This window comes from Pipistrellus hanaki, assembly GCF_964339955.1.
Source record: "Pipistrellus hanaki genome assembly, chromosome: 7".
NCBI lineage: Eukaryota > Metazoa > Chordata > Mammalia > Chiroptera > Vespertilionidae > Pipistrellus > Pipistrellus hanaki.
Window position 1 is genome coordinate 13684097 of NC_140509.1, and position 18660 is coordinate 13702756.

Sequence of the window (18660 nt, forward strand, 5' to 3'; positions counted from 1 at the left end):
TACATAATTTAAGGAGTCCAAATAAAAGCTCTACACAATACTGTGCAGTGAGCACATCACCTTTGTATTAGATCCATGCTAACTAAACGTGAGGTCTTTACTACGGATATAAAAGTGATGACAGAGCACAGCAAAATATTTTTGACTACTTACTGTGTTAACAGTTGTTAACAGTACCAGAATTTTTCAAAATGGAGCCAGATAATTCCTTATAAATAGTTCACTGACTGTGCCAATTTAAGGCATTGCTGCAGAGAATCCAAATGAGAGATCTCTTTTCACTTCTCCCCCAATTCTGCCTGATAAACTAAAAACAGTTTAACCATGAACTTACGGTGCTTTCAAATTAGTGCTTTCATTTTCTTTGCACAAATACCCAGATAATTACTGAGTCATAAGGCATATCTACTTTGAGTGATCTCCATACAGTTTTCTATAGTGGGTGCATCAGATTGCAGTCCCGTCAACAGTGCCCAAGGACAACACATGTCAGTGGTAGACTTTTTGGTAACAGCCATTCTGACTGGTATGAGGTGGTATCTTCCTGTGGTGTTGATGTGCAGCATCCTAGGCATCCAATGATAGATGAGTGAACAAATAAGATGTGCGGTGTGTGTGTGTGTGTGTGTGTGAGACAGCATAAATGAATCTAGAGGGTATTCTGCTAAGTGAAATAAGTCAGAAGAAAGACAAATATTGTATGGTTTCACTTACATGTGAAATCTAACAAAAGAAAATCAGACTTATTGAAACAGACACCATCAGGACAGTTACCAGAAGGGAGGGGATGGGTTGATGGACAAAAAGGGAAAGGAGAATATGTCATATTATTGTGATAAATGTTCACAGTGACAGATAATTACTAGAATTAACAGGGTGATCATACTGTAAGGTATACAAATGTTGAATCACTATATTGTATGCTTAAAACTAATATGAACAACATAAGGTACATTTAAATAAAATACATTTAAAAACTAAAAACATTTTATAATATAATACGATTGTGCTACCTCTATTTGACAATACAGACTCATGATGCTATGCATACAATAGCAGTATCATAATGATGTTTACCAAATTTGGATTCAATAGGTAAAGGAAAATAAGTTTAACCCAGAAACTTTAAGCAAGTATTTGTAACAGAAAGGTCTGCCGGAAACAGATTTTCTTTCTGATGTCTTTGAGTAGCTTGTAATTTATTAAGGTACCTTAAAAATATTTCCCAGAAAACCATGAAGAGTTAACCTAGGTAAGAAATCCTATATCGATTCCCTATAAACATTACCAGTATTAAAATGTGAACATTTGTTAGCTATTGTTAGTGAAACAACTTTTAAGCAAAAAATTTATCTTTTGAGCCATGGCCATTGCAGCTTGTGTAGAACATTATTAAATATGCTATATTTGTGACTCAAAACTTCTCAATGCTGTGTAAATAAAATAAAATATGGAAATAAAGTGGGCACTGTGATGGTTATATTACAACTGTTACCCATAACTTTGTGAAACACTTTCACTTTTTTACTGAATGAGATTTCAAGAGTAGATCTTCTCGATATAGCACCCAGATAGTCTGAAATATTTTATAAAGAAACCATTTTCTGGTAGAACATCTTTTAATACCTCTTGCCTACTTGTCTTCTATACAATGTAGTTTGGGAAATGCCACCTCACATTACAGGACGAGACCACTCAAAGAGTTAAAAACAGGTCTGTCTGTAAAGAGGAAGTTTAATGAGTAAGTTAGTGAGAATAAATGAAGCCCTGGTCCTAGGGAACCAGAGTATTTAGCTCCTTTCCACAGAAAGAGCTTGGGTTCTTTTTAGGCAACCATAAGCTAGTTACTTAACTTTCCTGTAAATCTTAGTTTTCTTATCTATAAAAAGTGGGAGTGACACCCATCTAGCTGTATTGTGAAAATAAATAATATAATGCATGGGGGAAATTACTTTTAAAGTATTACATAAGTTACTAGAGGCCTGTACACAAAATCTGTATATGGGCAGGTGTGTCCCTCAACCCAGCCTGCACCCTCTCCAATCTTGGACATCCTTCTGACAATCCAGGACTGCTGGCTCCCAACCACTCACTTGCCTGCCTCCCCGATTGCCCCTAACCATTTCTGCCTGCCAGTCTGATCACCCCCTAATCACTCCCATGTCAGCCTGATCAACACCTAACTGCTCCCCTGCCGGCCCAATTGTCCCTGTGGGCGTGGTTACCCCTAACTGCCTCCCCTGTAGGCCTGGTCACCGCTAACTGCCCTCCCCTGCTGGCCTGGTCATCCCAAACTGCCCTTTCCTGCTGGCCCAGACACCCCAACTGCTCTCCTGGCAGGACCGGTTTTCCCCAACTTCCCTCCCCTGCAGGCCTGATCACACCCAACTGCTTTACTCTGCCAGCCTGGTCCCCCCTAACTGCCCTCCCCTGCAGGCTTGATCACCCTTAACTGCCCCCCCTGCAGGCCTGATCTCTTCCAACTGCCCTCCTCTGCCAGCTCGGTCACCCCCAACTGCCCTTCCCTGCAGGCCATCTTGTGGCAGCCATCTTGTATCCACATGGGGGCAGCCATTTTTGACCACATAGGGGTGGCCATCTTGTATGTTGGAATGACAGTCAATTTGCATATTACTCTTTTATTAGATAGGATTATTTTCTCAACCAATACGTGTTTCAGAGTCTAATGATTTTCTCTCCCAAGGTCTTCCAACTTCTTTATTTCCACATTTCAAAGATTCTCTCCCTAACTAATCCTAAATTGACCACTGTGTTAAGAATCATGTGAAATTCTGATATTCAACTGTTTTTGTCCCATAGAAATTGTAATTTCATATAATATGACATTATAAATTTGTTATCTTTTTTTTTAAATATATTTTTATTGACTTCAGAGAGGAAGGGAGAGATAGAAACATTAATGATGAGAGAAAATCATTGATTGGATACCTCCTGTATGACCTCCATTGGGGATGAGCCTGCAGCCCTTGACCAGGACCTTGGACTCAGTCTACAGGCTAACGCTCTATCTACTGAGCCAAATGGGCTAGGGCTGACATTGTAAATTTTGTAACTGCAACCCTCCACCGTATGTTATTTATTTTTTGTTAATCCTCACCAGAGGATATTTTTCCATTGATTTTTTAGAGAAGGTGGAAGGGAGGAGAAGAGACAAGAGAGAAACATCAATGTGAAAGAGACACATTGATTGGTTGTCTTTTGCAGACTCCCTGACCAGGGCCAGGGACCAAGCCTGCAACTGAGGTACATGCCTTTGATTGGAACCAAACCTGGACCCTTCAGTCAGAGGGCTGATGCTCTATCCACTGAGCCAAACTGACAAAGCCTTCATTCCCCCATCATTTTAAAATAAAAAACAGCTAAATTAAAGGCTTCACTTTTTTTTTTTTCTAGAGAACACTCACTTTTAGGTTATTCTTATAAGTATGCCACATGTTAATTTTTCCCCCCTGAGAATCAGTAGCCCAAAACTATAAAAAGGTACTTGGCTCCAATCTATAATGATAGACTTAGTACTTCCAAAAAATGTGCTGAGAAAATTTTTATTCCCAGTAAAAATACAAATATTTAAGAATTCGTACCCTATTTCTAGTTGGTATTTACATTTTGAAAAGTATTCTAATATTTTGTGACATTATATTTTCCAGGTTGAACCTATAAGACACAAATGGTAATGTGCTCATGACATAAGAATTATTCATGGCCGAGACCGGTTTGGCTCAGTGGATAGAGCGTTGGCCTACGGACTGGAAGGTCCAGGGTTCGATTCCAGTCAAGGGCATGTACCTTGGTTGTGGGCACATCCCCAGTAGGGGGTGTGCAGGTGGCACCTGCTCAATGTTTCCCTCTCATCTATGTTTCTGGCTCTCTATCCCTCTCTCTTCCTCTCTGTAAAAATATCAATAAAATATATTTTTAAAAAATTATTTATGAATGTGAAATTCTAAATCAAAACAGTCAAAGCAATCTGCTATGCCATTTTTGTTTAACAGTTTAATGTGAGAGATTCTTAAAGAAGATTTCCTGTCTTTGATCCTATTTATCTCTTGTGAGCACCTGAATAATCGATGATCTAAGAGTGTCGCTATGTAACAGATGTATACACTTCAGTGAATGGCCACAGTGGAAGAACAGTAACCCGAGTCTGGAGGCTGGATCCTAGAGTACCCTGTCATCTCCTACAAGGTGTCTCCTGGTTTAGTGCAAAGCTTCTCTGAGACCGAGACTAACTAGCTTCCTCAGGCCTTAGCCAGCTCCAAATACTAAGAATTTTAGATAGCTTAGAGGACATTGAAACAACTCAATTCCAGGGATGCACAAAAAGTATTTAGGTCAATGAGCATGCTTAAATGAGCAATTTTTCTCTCTCACTATCCCAGTTCAATAAAAAGCACCTGATAATACGCAAGCTCACTGGGTTAACATATTTTTCTACTCTATCACTCAGGAGAAACAAAAATAGATGTAGGCACTACACATGGGGTTATGTCACTCAGTGAACACAAGTTTCCTTTCTCTGGCTTTTAGAATTATAGACCTGGTTTTACATCAGCCAGTCACAGCACTTCCCATTGAGAGCTGGGATTGAGCTTCAGAGTAGGTAACCACGGGCACCACCCACTGCTTGTAAATAGCAAGGATCTAGATAAAACATATGTCTCACCACCTTCCATATGATAGACAACCAATATACTGGGTTGTTCTGTGGGTATTTTCTCTGAGAGAGAAAAAATGCTCTAAACTATAAAAATCCACTTTATTCACAAAGTTTTTAAATGCTTTTTACATCTAAACTGCATAAGAAAATTCTGAGAATACTATTTTTTAAAAGATTTCTTAAAAATTGATTTTTAGAAAGAAGAGGGAGGGAGGGAGGGAGGGAGGGAGGGAGGGAGAGAGAGAGAGAGAGAGAGAGAGAGAGAGAGAGGGAGGGAGGGAGGGAGAGAGAGAGAGAGAGAGAGAGAGAGAGAGAGAGAGAGAGAGGGAGGGAGGGAGGGAGGGAGGGAGAGAGAGAGAGAGAGAGAGAGAGAGAGAGAGAGAGAGAGAGAGAGAGAGATTGGCTGCCTTCTGCCCTCCCCCTACTGAGAATTGAGCCCTCAACCTGGGCATGTGCCCTGATTGAGAATTGAACTGACAAACTTTCAGGGCATGGGCCAATGTCCAACCAATTGAGCCACACTGGCCAGGGCTCTATAATATTATTTTTAAAAGACAACTAGCAAAAGCACTTGAATTTTTAGGCTGCAAAAAGAAAATACTGTTCAAACAATTAAATATCAATTAGTTTTCTAATAGAACAATTCACTTAAAATTTTGGCCACACCTTGTTTTGAGTCCTGATGCTCTTCTTAATGTAAGTTTTCCCCCCCCCCCTTTACTTCTCTATATTTTATTAATTTTCTAGCACACTCACACTACTTTCATAAATAATAAAATGAAGAAATTTTAAAAACTGAGGAAATTTAGGCTAGTAAGAATTTATTTTTAAAATTATTACCAATTTCTATTTAGTCATGTCTCTGAAAACGATTTAAATTAACTTATATAAATTATGAACTCATAAAAACTGAATTTTGATGAAGCTTCATAAATTTGAGGCCATGTCATTTGTACTTTAGATTTCTGCTGCATAAGAGTTAGTGTAAAAATCTAACTATGCAAAAATCTATCGGTAACTATATACGTTTAGTTACTGAGACCTCATTTTTTAAGATGATATAAAAATCATTAATCATTAGCTTCTTAACTAGTAGGTGGCAGAGCTAGTATATAAACCCTTTTCATTTGTCTCTAGGATCAAATCAATCATCACACAATCTAAGCTCACTTAATATCAACCACTATGAGTAAAAGGACTATATAAGTTGTCAAACATTGAAATAACTTAGGACATTCTAGATTACCTAAGTACTCTAAAATAACTACTATAAATTACAAACCCTGAAGAGATTTTCAGAATTACTAATCGCTTTCAATGTTCTTTAGCATGTGCATCCAGAATATCAGGCATATATGGGTAAGGACAGCTGCAAATATCTGTGTTTTAGGAGAAAGTTTTTGAAGCTGGAAATTAGAAGGCCTGAACTTTAGCTTTGATTCTATCACTTAATCTAATCAATAGCTTAACCTCAGGAAGATTACTTAAATCTTCTAGGTATGATACTTTCTCTGATCTTCTGCACAGAATTGAAAATAAGTGGGAATACAGGAAAGAAAGAACTAATCAATAAAAACCAATATGTCAAAACCAGTACAGGAATCCCTCAGAGCTATTTTGGGTTTGGTTCTAGACCACCACAGGAGAGTGAGTATCACCACTGGTCAGTTGTAATCTTGTTGGTGGAGGGTCTTGCCTTCAAGATGTAAAACCACACCTATGGAGTCCTTCAATATATATATAAAAAACCCATCTATAAAATACAATAGAGTAAAGGGCAAGAAAATGAAGTATGCCTGCACTGTCACAATTGGTTGAGTGGGGATGGTTTACAAGGGTCTCCACTGCACTCACATGAGTGGCAGGCAACTGATGTTCACATCCCGTCCCTCCTTTCCTGCTCTAGTAGTTACACAGTGCGAAATATTATTGGTACTTTCTCCTTTCCTCCAATTAACATGACTTTAATCATTCATTTCTTCTATCATGTCAACTAATTCCCAAGGTGAAGAACTCACAATTCTTTATACAATGAGTTGTATTCCTGAAGCAAATCATGTTGTGATTTTGTACAGAATGATGCCTCACTAAAAGCATTTTATCAGTTTACTGATTAATGCTGGAGTTAAGTTTCTGTGTAACCTACTGTTATTTTACTTCTTCAAATCAAATTCAAATTATTGGCTTCATACGAGTCAAGTTATAGATACTTTAAGTTAGATTATCGTATTTATAAATACATCAGACAAGCATACTAGATTCAGAATGATACGTTGCAAAGTCAAGATCTCTATGTTTCATAAATATAAACTAGTTCATGGGCACTTTAGTTTACAAAGGGAATTTTACATAGGAGGTAAATTAGCTTAGCTTTTCTGTATGAAAATTTAGGTCTCACTCAATGGCTACTGTAGAGGCAGCCCACACGCCTCCCTTCCTCTTAGGAGCTGCAGCTCGCAGCCCAGATAGCAGAGTGTTCCTAGTGCTACATAAAATATCACCTCTGGGAGTGGCCTCAGGGACTGAGCATCAGCATCCCAGCACCAAGGACTAGCATCAGCACCCTCAATATCAGGAACTGAGCACCAGCACTCCAACATCAGGAGCACCTCCATTTGGCAGTGAAGATATGTGAAAGCCAGGGCAAGGTGGCCACGCTGTCAGCATAAATGGTCTGAAAAGATCTCCCACTTTAAAGAGAATTTTTTAACTCAAAGAGGCAGATATATAAACTGTGTCTAAAGTAGAATAGGCATATTTATTCTCTTAGGCTGGGAAAATTCTAATAGCTCTAGGCATGAAGAGAACCTTTCAAGTTAGGTCCTTCCTGAGGAGTGCTAAAGCTGGGCGCCCCTTCCTGGTGGAGTGATTTTTACCCCTGGCTGCTGATTTAAGCCAGGTGCTCTGGCAGTGGCCAAATAAACCTTCCAGGTCATGGCTTATTTGTTCTGTTTTCCAGATCTATTTAAATTAAGCATTTAAAAATGGCATTATTAATTTTAAAAGCATATTGGTTATACATTTATTAGATAAAATTAGCTTAAACTCTCTATATTATACTTATATGTGTATGCATATTATATATAGATATTCCACATTAGTGTATTAAAACAGAAGTACATAAAAAAAAAAGGAAACAGCACATTCTACTATTCCTTAGTCACAAATCAAATCTCACTTTCAGAAAATCAAACCGATTCATTATAAACAGAGGATTTGGAGATAGTTCTATTAACATGAATAAAGTTTTTTTTTTTTTTTTTAAAGGGCCACAAGATGAGCATTCAGTTAACACATACAGACACACACACACACACACACACACACACACACACACACACTCACTCTCTTTAGGCTATTGAAATATAGTCTTTAATTCTCTATTTAAAAACAAACACAACTAACACTGATTACAAGCTTTAAAACCATTTGAAGATGTGAAAGACTGTCTGCATTTCAGCCTACTTCAAAGCCAGAAAATAAATCATTTCTTCTTCTTCCAACTCAAAGTATGTTTAGGAGCAGGAGGACATCTGATAGAAGTGGTATTGCCGATCCAACCAATTTTAAAATATAAAGTGCTTCTAGCAATATTTGGATACATATAATTTGACAAAAATGTTTTATAAACCTAAGCTTTGAAAAATAGAAAATATAAGCTCCAATGAAAAAAGCATAATTTGTGATTGAAAGAAAATAATATTTTGTAGAAAAAAAATTGTCCTTCCAAAAAGAGACAAAAATGACTAACTTTTATTTCCCAAGAGAATTATGGCACTTTTATACAACAAAATTACAGTCACCACAAATTGCTTTCAACAATTCCATTGCTTCTTCATTTGACCACTTGAAAATCAAAATTCTTTCAGATTATAAATATAACTTTTTATAACTCTGTTATTACGTACTGTGAATGGGGAAAGGGGGCCAATCTTGTGGCCGTAGCGCCGAATGGCCTCTCTGATGTGGCAGGGCTGGATGGCATCGCTGTGAGCCTCAACACCACAGGCCGCAGTGCTCTGCGACAGAAAAACACATAAATTGTTACCAAATCAAAAACACACAACAGAACTACAGTGTATAAAATATGAAAATAAATTTTTATAAAAATGGACATTTTCCCCCCTTAGGATGCACATCACTGCTGCCATACACTACATCTAAAAAAATTCCACGAACAAAGATGACTTGCACATGACCCCTTCCGAGCAGACCTACCAAATACAATTGCTATGCTCACAATATTTCACCTAGGCCTGCGTCAAGGTACAGGAGAATGCAGCCACTTGCACGCACGTGGAGTCTCAGCGGTTTGCTGAAAGAACCACAGGGAGCTATTTTATTTCTTTAACAATCAAACATATAAATGTTTCTTTGGAACTTGTGCATATTTTGGAATTTAAGTTCATCAATTTTAAAATGAAAAAAATTGCTATATATTTATTTATAATATGAAGACTATCATAAAAGATAATTTCAACTTGGTGTTAATATCTAGGTGTTTCTCAGGGCAAAAGCAAAATAAAATAAAATTTTTCTATTTTAGTCTGTCTCACCTGTAAAAAATAGTACAAAAAAGACACAAGAAAGAGAAAGACTATTTGCAATGAGAGTATGGATACCAACTCAAGAAATGTATATAATACGATTGAAAAATTTTAAATGCGCAAAAGGGACATGAAAGTCTCATGGTTCAGTCACAGGCTCCAGCTTCCCAACCACTTGGGTCTGTATCCTGTCAGTTACCACCTCTGTCAAGTTATGTAATATCTCTGCACTTCAGTTTCTGGAATTGCTTTATAGGACATTGAATACCAGATGTGAGATCATCCACGTTAAAGAATTAAGAGAAGGAAGCAGTAGCTTGTATATTACTATAAATATGGTCTAGAAATCATTTGTAGTCACATAATGAAGAGTATTTTTTCCCCAGATAATTACTACAATTACCACTCTCATAATTCCTTGTAAGGATATAACTAATACCACCTCCATGTACAGTAATTTGGCAAAATCTTATCAGCCCGGCCAGTGTAACTCACTGGTTCAGCATCAAACCATGAACCAGGAGGTCATAGTTCGATTCCTGGTCAGGGTACATGCTCAGGTTGCAGGTTGGATCTCCAGTAGGGGGGATGCAGAAGGCAGCAGATTGATGATTCTCTCCCATCATTGATGTTTCTATCTCTCTCTCCCTCTCCCTTCCTCTCTCTCTAAAATCAATAAAAATATATTGAAAACAAAAATCTTACCAAAATGAAAGGCACAACTATTTTTCCCCCATTTTATTTCCTTATTGATTAAGGTATTACAAATGTGTCCTTATTCCCCCCATTGTCCCCTCATACCCCCTCACCCAGACCTGCCCTCATCCTCACCCCCTGTTGTCTGTGTCCATCGCTTATGCTTATATGCATGTATACAAGTCCTTTGGGTGATTTCCCCCCCTCGCCCTCCCCCTCCCCTACCTTCCCTCTGAGGTTTGAGCATCTGACCGATGCTTCTTTGTCTCTAGATCTGTTTTTGTTCATCAGTTTATTTTGTTCATTATAATCCACAAGTGAGCAACTATTTTTGATCTAGTAATCTCACATATAAGAATTTATCCTACAGATATATCAGACCAGTATAAAATAATATACATATAAGGATCTTCACTGGATTGATGAACTAAATCTTCATTAATGAGGAAACACTGAAGTAAATTATATGTATTCAATGAAACAGAAACCACCAAAAAGAATGAGGCAGTTGGATTCTTACTCCTACTGAGTTTCAAACATATCCAATCTCTGAGATTTATTGTGTGAAACAATGCAAGGTATACAACTAGGTGGTACCATGTTACCACTTGTTAAAAAAGGTGGGGGGGGGGAGGGGCTAAACATGATATAGTCATAAAAGCATAGAGCATTTCTTCAAGGGTACACCAAGTAACAGTGCTTAACTCTTGGAGGGTTAATGTGTGGTTGGAGGACAGGGGTTAGAGGAGAAAATTTTCACTGTCTGTCCTTTACAAACTAGTAAAATAATTTAAAAATTCCTACAAAACTAGAGCATTTGCTAATTATCCAAGCTGAACCTAAAATAAGACTTAAAATTTCAAACAAAATACATCTTGTTATTTTTACTATTTTGACAAAATTTGAAATAAGCCAAATAGAAATTTACTCTAAGGTACCTTTCTCAATTTCATTCCAACAATATTCTAAATAACATATCTGCTATGCCCACAATAACACGGATTAAGTTATATAACAACACAGATTAAACCCTCACTTTGGCACTGATATAAAAGTGCACAGGGTTTTTATTGAGTGCTTTCTCGATTCTTATTCCAAATACTTTGTTTCAGTTGGACTGTATTAGAATAATGCAATTATCAGGTGCCTGACTAAGGCAAAGACACTTCTGAGAGTTCATTTGGCTCCAAAATGTGAATAAAACTAATATTCAGAGGTGGGAAAAAGTAGATTTGCAGTTGTAATTTAAATATACAACACAATAATCCTATATAATAAAAGGCTAATATGCAAATTGACCAAATGGCAGAACGACCAGTTGCTATGATGACCACCAGGGGGCAGACACTCAATGCAGGAGCTGCCCCTAGCCTGCAGGCTCCAGGCCAGCCAAGGTGGGTGCCTGCGGGGCCTCCCTGGATTACCCCACCGAAGGAGGCAACTGGCAGCAAGTGGCAGGGCTGGCAAGTAGGCAGAGCCAGGCCGGCCAAGGTGGGTGCCAGCTGGATTGCCCTGCCCATCACCTCACAGATTGGCCCTGATCGCTGGTCAGGCCTAGGGATCCTACCCATGCACAAATTTATGTATCAGGCCTCTAGTTAATAAATAATAATAATACAAGAATAAACTCTTTGAGTACTCACAACTGTTTTGCCTACCCCTGTAGACTCATTAACCTGCTAGATCTAACAAAAAGATGAAGTTAATTTATATAAAAATAAAAATATTGAATTTTGTGAAAAACATCTTTGGATGTTCCATTTTGCCAATTTCAGATTTACCTACTATATATAAGCAACTGCAAACATTATCATAAAGTTACCATGTAAACTTCTACATTATACTGATTTGTCCACTGGACTCTTTGGAAGGGAACCTTTAAATCTCAAATGTTTATTCCTAGTATTGTTTTCACTTCAACAAATATCTTTACATTTCTGTCAACATCCAGTCTCTCACCAAGGTACTTATAACCTGTTCAAATTCCAAATTCATACCAAGTTTAGAATTTTTAATTTAGAAGTGACTCTAGCATTTTTGCAATGTTCTTAAAAATGTTTTCAGAAGAACTAGCATTACATTTATATATATTATTTAATATTTTAAAAATCATATATGCTGAAAATACATATAGAGTATTAAATTTTTGCATCAATTCATGTTTCCTATTCAGATTGTGCCCATACTTAAGGATATTCTTTACATTTTCAAAACTGAACCCATATATTTGACAAAATACTAGTTGCCAAAATCTCTGTGGGGACTGAACTCTTTATTTCCTTGCATAAAGTACAAACTACTGGTAAAGTTCTTCATAAGTCAGGTCCTCTTCCTCTTGGGTGCATTCCTAGTCTATTCTTGTATTCCTCCATTGCATTTCTATTTATGTCCCTTCATCCAGAAGTTGATGCTGCGTAATGGAGGCTGGAGTCCTATATATTTCCTGGATTTCAGTATTGTCCTTTTACTTGTCCTTTCTGACTTGCACTGAATAAAATCTCTTGCAGTTTGAATGCTCACTTGTGGTACAAGAAATTATATTGAAATTTCTGTTGCCCCTGGATCTCTTACAAATGTCCTGACTCTTTTCTTTCCAACTTAAAAATTGTTGGCAAGGAAAAATATCCTATCCTTGTTCAGTCTGCCCCTTGTCAGGGTAATCCAATGTTTAAGACCTGGAATCTCAGATAATTGCCTCTTATTCTTTCCCCACCCAAATAGTAGCTAGATCTTTTGTTACACTTGAAATATTAAGTCTCCTGAAGGAGTAACACGTATCTCAGATGAGAGCAAATGAAAGGTTAGTACTACCATTACTAATACTTCTGTCACTCACTGACCATAAAGGTTGATATATAATCTGACTGGCCAGGCAAATGTCTTTCTCCTCAGATCTCTGTGCTTCGAGAGGATTTCTTTTTAAAGGAAAGTGGGCCATTCCTTGCTCAAAGGTTACAGTATATAATGTAGTTAATTTATTCAATTCAATTGACTTTGGGTGGTGGGCACACAATGAAATATACAGATCTTATAACAAAAATTCACATCTGAAACCTATATGATCATGTTGACCAATGTCACCCCAAAAAGTTAATAAAAAAATAAGTTTAAATTGAGATGTTAATTTTTAAAACTGCAGTTCTATATAACTAGGAAAAACGTTTCTTTAATGAAAAAAATTAAAAGTAGAAATGGTATTTAAGGGGTATAGAAGAGAGAATCACTGAATTCAAGGATTTATACATTATTAAATCTGGAAGGAATACAAAAATATCATCTAATCTAAACTTTCCCAACTCCTACTCCCTTTTATAGATGAATGAAGATAAGGGATGTGCTCAAGATAATAATGATAGAATCAAAATATGGCTATACATAAAATCTCTTGGCTTCTAGTACACAAAGCTGATATATAATAGAGGCCTTATTATTTTATGTAGAATAAATTTTACTATGGTACTACCATAGCTAAAGTTTCCAGTGAGTAAAAATATTTGCAAAACTGTATACATGCAGAAAGATGTGAATGAGTAAATAGAGAAATAAAGAATACCTTTGAAGTGAGACATTATTCATTTTGAAGCCAGTAATTTTAGATATGCATTTGGCTAATACTTCATTTAGGAAATCTTTTACTGTAAAAAATCTTTTACAGTAAAATATTTAATCCAATTTAATAACTTGCAACAAGATTTGGAGTGAAATGTTTAAATATTTAAGAGAAAAATTTTTTCAAAAATATTCACACTGTATGATACCGAATCTAAGAAACCTGCTAAATCTAAATGAAGAGAGATTCTAGCTGCTGCCATGGAAGAGGAGTTTGAAGTTTAGAGCTGAATCTAGTAAACTGTCTGCTTAACACCAAGCAAGGAGAACTCTCTTCTTAGGAATATAACAGAATCTGAAATCTCTACCATGTATTACTCACAATGTCCAGTATATAATTCAAAATTATTAAACATGCAACAACCTAAGAAAGTATGACTTTCACACACTGAAGACAAGCATTTTAAAACAGCTAATATAACTTTGCTCAGGGATATAAAATAAACTTGCAATAAATGACAAATAAAACATAATGGTAGATAAACAAAAACTATAAAAAACTCAAATGGCAAATATAAAACTATCAGAAATAAAACATTACTTGATGGATATAACAGCAGATTGGAGCTAACAGAAGAGCCAGGAACATAAAGCAATGTAGAGGGCTGCCTGGGAAGGCACGTGGGCAATTTTCTTTAATTATCCTCAGCTGAACTCAAGGGGTAGACAGAGCCATGCCCTAGGAACATGTTTCCCCAAGATGGTGGACACGTTGTCAGCTTGGCCTTCATATCAGCCCAGGTGTCAGCAGGGGTGGGACCCGGCATGCTAGGGCCTACTTAAGAATGCAAATAAGTTGTGATAACTTCCTGGGATTGGGAATATAAAATAAATGCACTGGGAGGGGCCGTCATCTTCTTCTTCCTGCCTCTCCAGCAGACAGGATGACGGCCCACCCAGCTCCCGGCTTAAAATTTATCTGTGTCTTCTCTCTTTATTTCTAATATTTCTCAATACCTGGTTGCCTCCACTTAGAACCGGTTCATTCATCTCTCTTTCCGTGTGGGACGCGGGAAAGGGAGATCCCTGCCATGTCTGGCCCCTGCTGCATCAGGCCCCCGCAATGCAAGAACAATAGAATTTATCCAACTTAAAGAACAGAGAGAAAAGATTGAAAGAAAAATTAAACAGAGTCTCAGGTACCTGTGGAACAGTATCAAAGTAACAAATATGTACTTGGAGTCTCAAAAGTGAAGAATAGAAAGAACAAGGCAGAAAAAATATCTGAAGAAATAAATACTGAAAATTCCCCCAAATTGGTTAAAGACATAAATCAATATTGAAGAAGCTTAGTGAACTCTAATCAGGACAAATACAAAGCAAACCATGTATATCATGGTCAAACTGCTAGAAAACAAATTTAAAGATAAAATCCTGAAAGCATCCACAGGAAAATAACAGCTTACATACAAAGAAGCAGTACAAAATCCATAGGCATAATTAAACATAATAAACGCCAGAAAACAGTGGAATTATAGCATTAAAGGCCTGAAAATAAAACTGCAAATCCAGAATTCTTTACCCAGTGAAAACATCTTCCAGAAATAAAGAAATAAAGATATTTACAAAAAGATGAAAACTAAGAGAAAGAATTACGAGCCGTTAGTATTGTAGAATGCTAAATAAAATCTAGTAGAACAACAATAACAACAACAACAACAACAACAAAAAAAAAAACAATATCAGAAGAAAATTCTGGCTCTGATTGGTTTGGCTCAGTGGCTAGAGTGTCAACCTGCAGATTCAAGGGTCCCAGGTTCGATTCCGGTCAAGGGCATGGGCCTCGATTGAGGGCACATCCCAGTGGGGGGTGTGCAAGAGGCAGCTGATCTATGTTTCTCTCTCATCGATATTTCTAACTCTCCATCCCTCTCCCTTCCTTGCTGTAAAACATCAATAAAAAATATTAAAAAAAGAAGAAAATTCTGATAAAAAAGAAATGAAAAACAATGGAAATAGTAATTGTTAAGGTCTCTTTTTTTCTCTTAGTTTTACTGAAATACATTTGAATATTTGTATTTATGGTATTATGGTTTATAACATATGTAGATCTAAGTTGTTTGACAATGATAGTTTAAAGAGCAAGAGTAAAGTAATTGACCTATACAAATAGTCTTATATTTTACATGACTAAAGTAGCACAACAACAATTCTAAGTACATTGAAAATTTAAGAATGTATACAAAGTGACATCACTAAGATACCAGCAGATAAGTTAAAACAGATTTCTAAAAGAAGACACAATTAACCTAAAAGAAGACAGGAAAGAAAAATAAAGGAAGAGAAACAGAGAGAACAAGTAGGAAAAAAAGAGGAAAATAGTTGACCCCTATCTGACCATTTCAATAAATTCATTAAATATCATGGAATTAAAGACTATAATTAAAAGATACACAAAAGAAAAATAAGAAAAAGCAAGACTCAATTATTTGTCTACAAAAAATATATTTTAAATATTAAAGATAAAGCTATAATAAAAGGAAATGGATAGAAAAACATATCTATACATATAAAAGGCTAATATGCAAAGTGTCCCTGTGGGAGTTTGTCCAGGAGACCGGGAGTTCTGTCGCTCGCTATGACGTGTGCTGACCACCAGGGGATGAAGCGGAATGAAGGGAGGCCTCAGCTGGCAGACAGAAGGCCCTAATTGGCCCTGATCACTGGCCAGGCCTAGGCACTCTACCTGTGCAGAATTTTGTGCACCAGGCCTCTAGTACCATATAAATAGTATAACATTAGGCTGCAATGGTTACATTAATCAGATAAAGTTCAGGATGAATAGTATTTATAAAAGAGAGATTTTATAAATATAAATAAGTGGGAAGATATGCCATGTTTATGGATTATAATACATACTTGGTATCGTTGAGACAATCAGATTCCCAAACTGAATAAGCATTCAATCTAATCCCTTTCAATTCTTTTATATTTTATTTTCTCTATGACCATTTATCCCCTCTATGCTCTCTTCCCCCTACACCCATTTGCCTCCTCTTTGCAAACACCACATTGTTGTCCTGTCCATATCCATGTGTTCTCTCTCCTTTTTTTTGCTCAATCCCTCTACCCCCCAACACCACCTCATAGTCTGTCCCTGCCAACACTAGAGCTGTCTGTTTGCTCTCTATCTCTTTCAAAATCCTACTAGACTTTTATTTCTCTTTTCCCTTCCTGCCTTTGTCTCTCTCCCTCCCTTTCTCTCTCTCATTCTTTTTGATAGAAACTAACAAGTTGTTTCTAAATTTACATTCATGCAAAAGACACAGAAAATCCATATTAAACCTGAAAAGTAAAGTTTGAGGACTTACACTACCAAACTTTAAGTCTTATTAAAAAGCCACAGAAATCAAGAAAGATGAAACTGACAAAAGGATTAATAAGTAGATCAATGAAACAAAATTGAAAATCTAGAAATAAATCCACATCGATAGGTAGCCATGGATTATCAACAAAGCTACCAAAGCAATCCAATGGGAGAGAAGTGTCTTCAACAAATGGTTCCACAATAACTAGATATCCATATGTGAAAAAGTGAAGTTGGCCTCAATTCATACAATATGCAAAAGTTAATCTGACTTGATTAATAGAACTAAACATAAAAATTAAGCTATAAAGTTTCCAAAAGAAACATCATCATGGTTTGGGAGTAGGCAAAGATTTCTTAGGACACAGAAAGCAATAAACATAAAATAAAGAATTGGATAAATTAGACTTCATCAGAAGTTCAAAACGTCTTCTCATCAATATACACCAACACAGTCTTGTTACATAGGATATATAAAGAACTTCTACAAGTTGGTAAAAAAAAGAAACTCATCCTTAAAAATCCTGTGTAAAGGATTTGAAGAGACTCTTCCCTGAGGAATGTGTATGAATGACCAAACAACACCTTAAAAAAAAATGCTCAACATCATCACTCACATGGGAAATGCAAATTCAAACTATAAAGAGGTACTATTAAGTACCCACTAGAAGGGTTAAAAGTAAAAACAATGACAACACCAAATGTGGATGAGCACATGGAGCAACTGGAACTCTCAGATATTGCTGGTAAAGGTAAAAATGATAGAACCATTTGGAAAAAAAGTTTTTCTTTAAAAACTGAACATATACCTACTCTGTGACCCAGTAATTTGTTTCATATTTACTTACCTAAGAGAAAAAAAAAAGGCATTTTTCCATGAGGACTTGCACAATGTTCATAACAGGTTTATTCATAATACCTTAAAAACTGGAAACAAACTAAATGTTCACCAAAATGAGAATAAGTAGACTGATATATTCATACAAGTGTACATTACTCATTAATAAAAAGAAATACATTATACTTCTACTGAAAAATATAAATTTCAAAAATATCCTGAGTGAAAGAAATTTCACACAAAAAATATACACACTATATGAAGTTTAGAACAGATAAAACTTATCTATGATGGAAAAAAATCAGACGACTCATTCCCTTTTTGAGAAAGATGGCAAATATTGACTGGTATGAGGAATGTAGAAACTTTCTGAATTGGTGGTACTGTTTTATACCTTTGAAAGGGCTTAAAAAACAACAGTCTTACATATTTCTTAAAATTCATCAAGTGGCATACTTAAGAACTGAGTGGTTCACTATGTATATGTTTTACCTTTAAAAAAGAACCATAAACAAATTATACATAATGAAGCATTTAGGCATGAAATGCATTGATGTCTGCAGCTGTCTTTGCAATGTATCAAAAAAATTGAACTGATGGATACATAAAGGAACAATTAGATGAATAGATATAGTAAATGTAAATATATGGTTAACATAGTAAATATAGTAAAATGTTAATTGTAGAATCTAGATGGCAGATATATGGTATTCATTCTACAAGTCTTTCAACTTTTGTATGTTTGAAATTTTAAAATAAAATGTTAAATTTTTCAATATCTTGCTTTATCCAGAAGAAAGCTGTTAAAGTTTGAATAGAAGTTATTAAGTATGATTAAGTATAAATTGGCTGCTTCTAAAAATTTAAATTAGCCAAAACAGGTTTGGCTCAGTGGATAGAATGGTGGTCTGAGGACTGAAAGGTCCCAGGTTCGATTCTGGTTAAGGGCATGTACATTGGTTGCGGGCACATCCCCAGTGGAGGG

General features: G+C 36.2%; 1 protein-coding gene across 4 annotated transcripts in view; it reads right to left on the reverse strand.

Annotated features, from left to right (window-relative positions):
* SUPT3H (SPT3 homolog, SAGA and STAGA complex component) overlaps window positions 1-18660 on the reverse strand; it is a 390182-nt gene that overhangs the window by 66648 nt on the left and 304874 nt on the right. For 3 of the 4 annotated variants that reach the window (XM_084889815.1, XM_084889814.1, XM_084889816.1), the window contains exon 11: window positions 8587-8697. In XM_084889815.1, coding sequence (XP_084745941.1) covers window positions 8587-8697 — 111 coding nt within the window. Of the gene's footprint in view, window positions 1-8517; window positions 8698-18660 lie in introns of those variants that run through there. The other variant, XM_084889813.1, reaches the window with a different exon arrangement.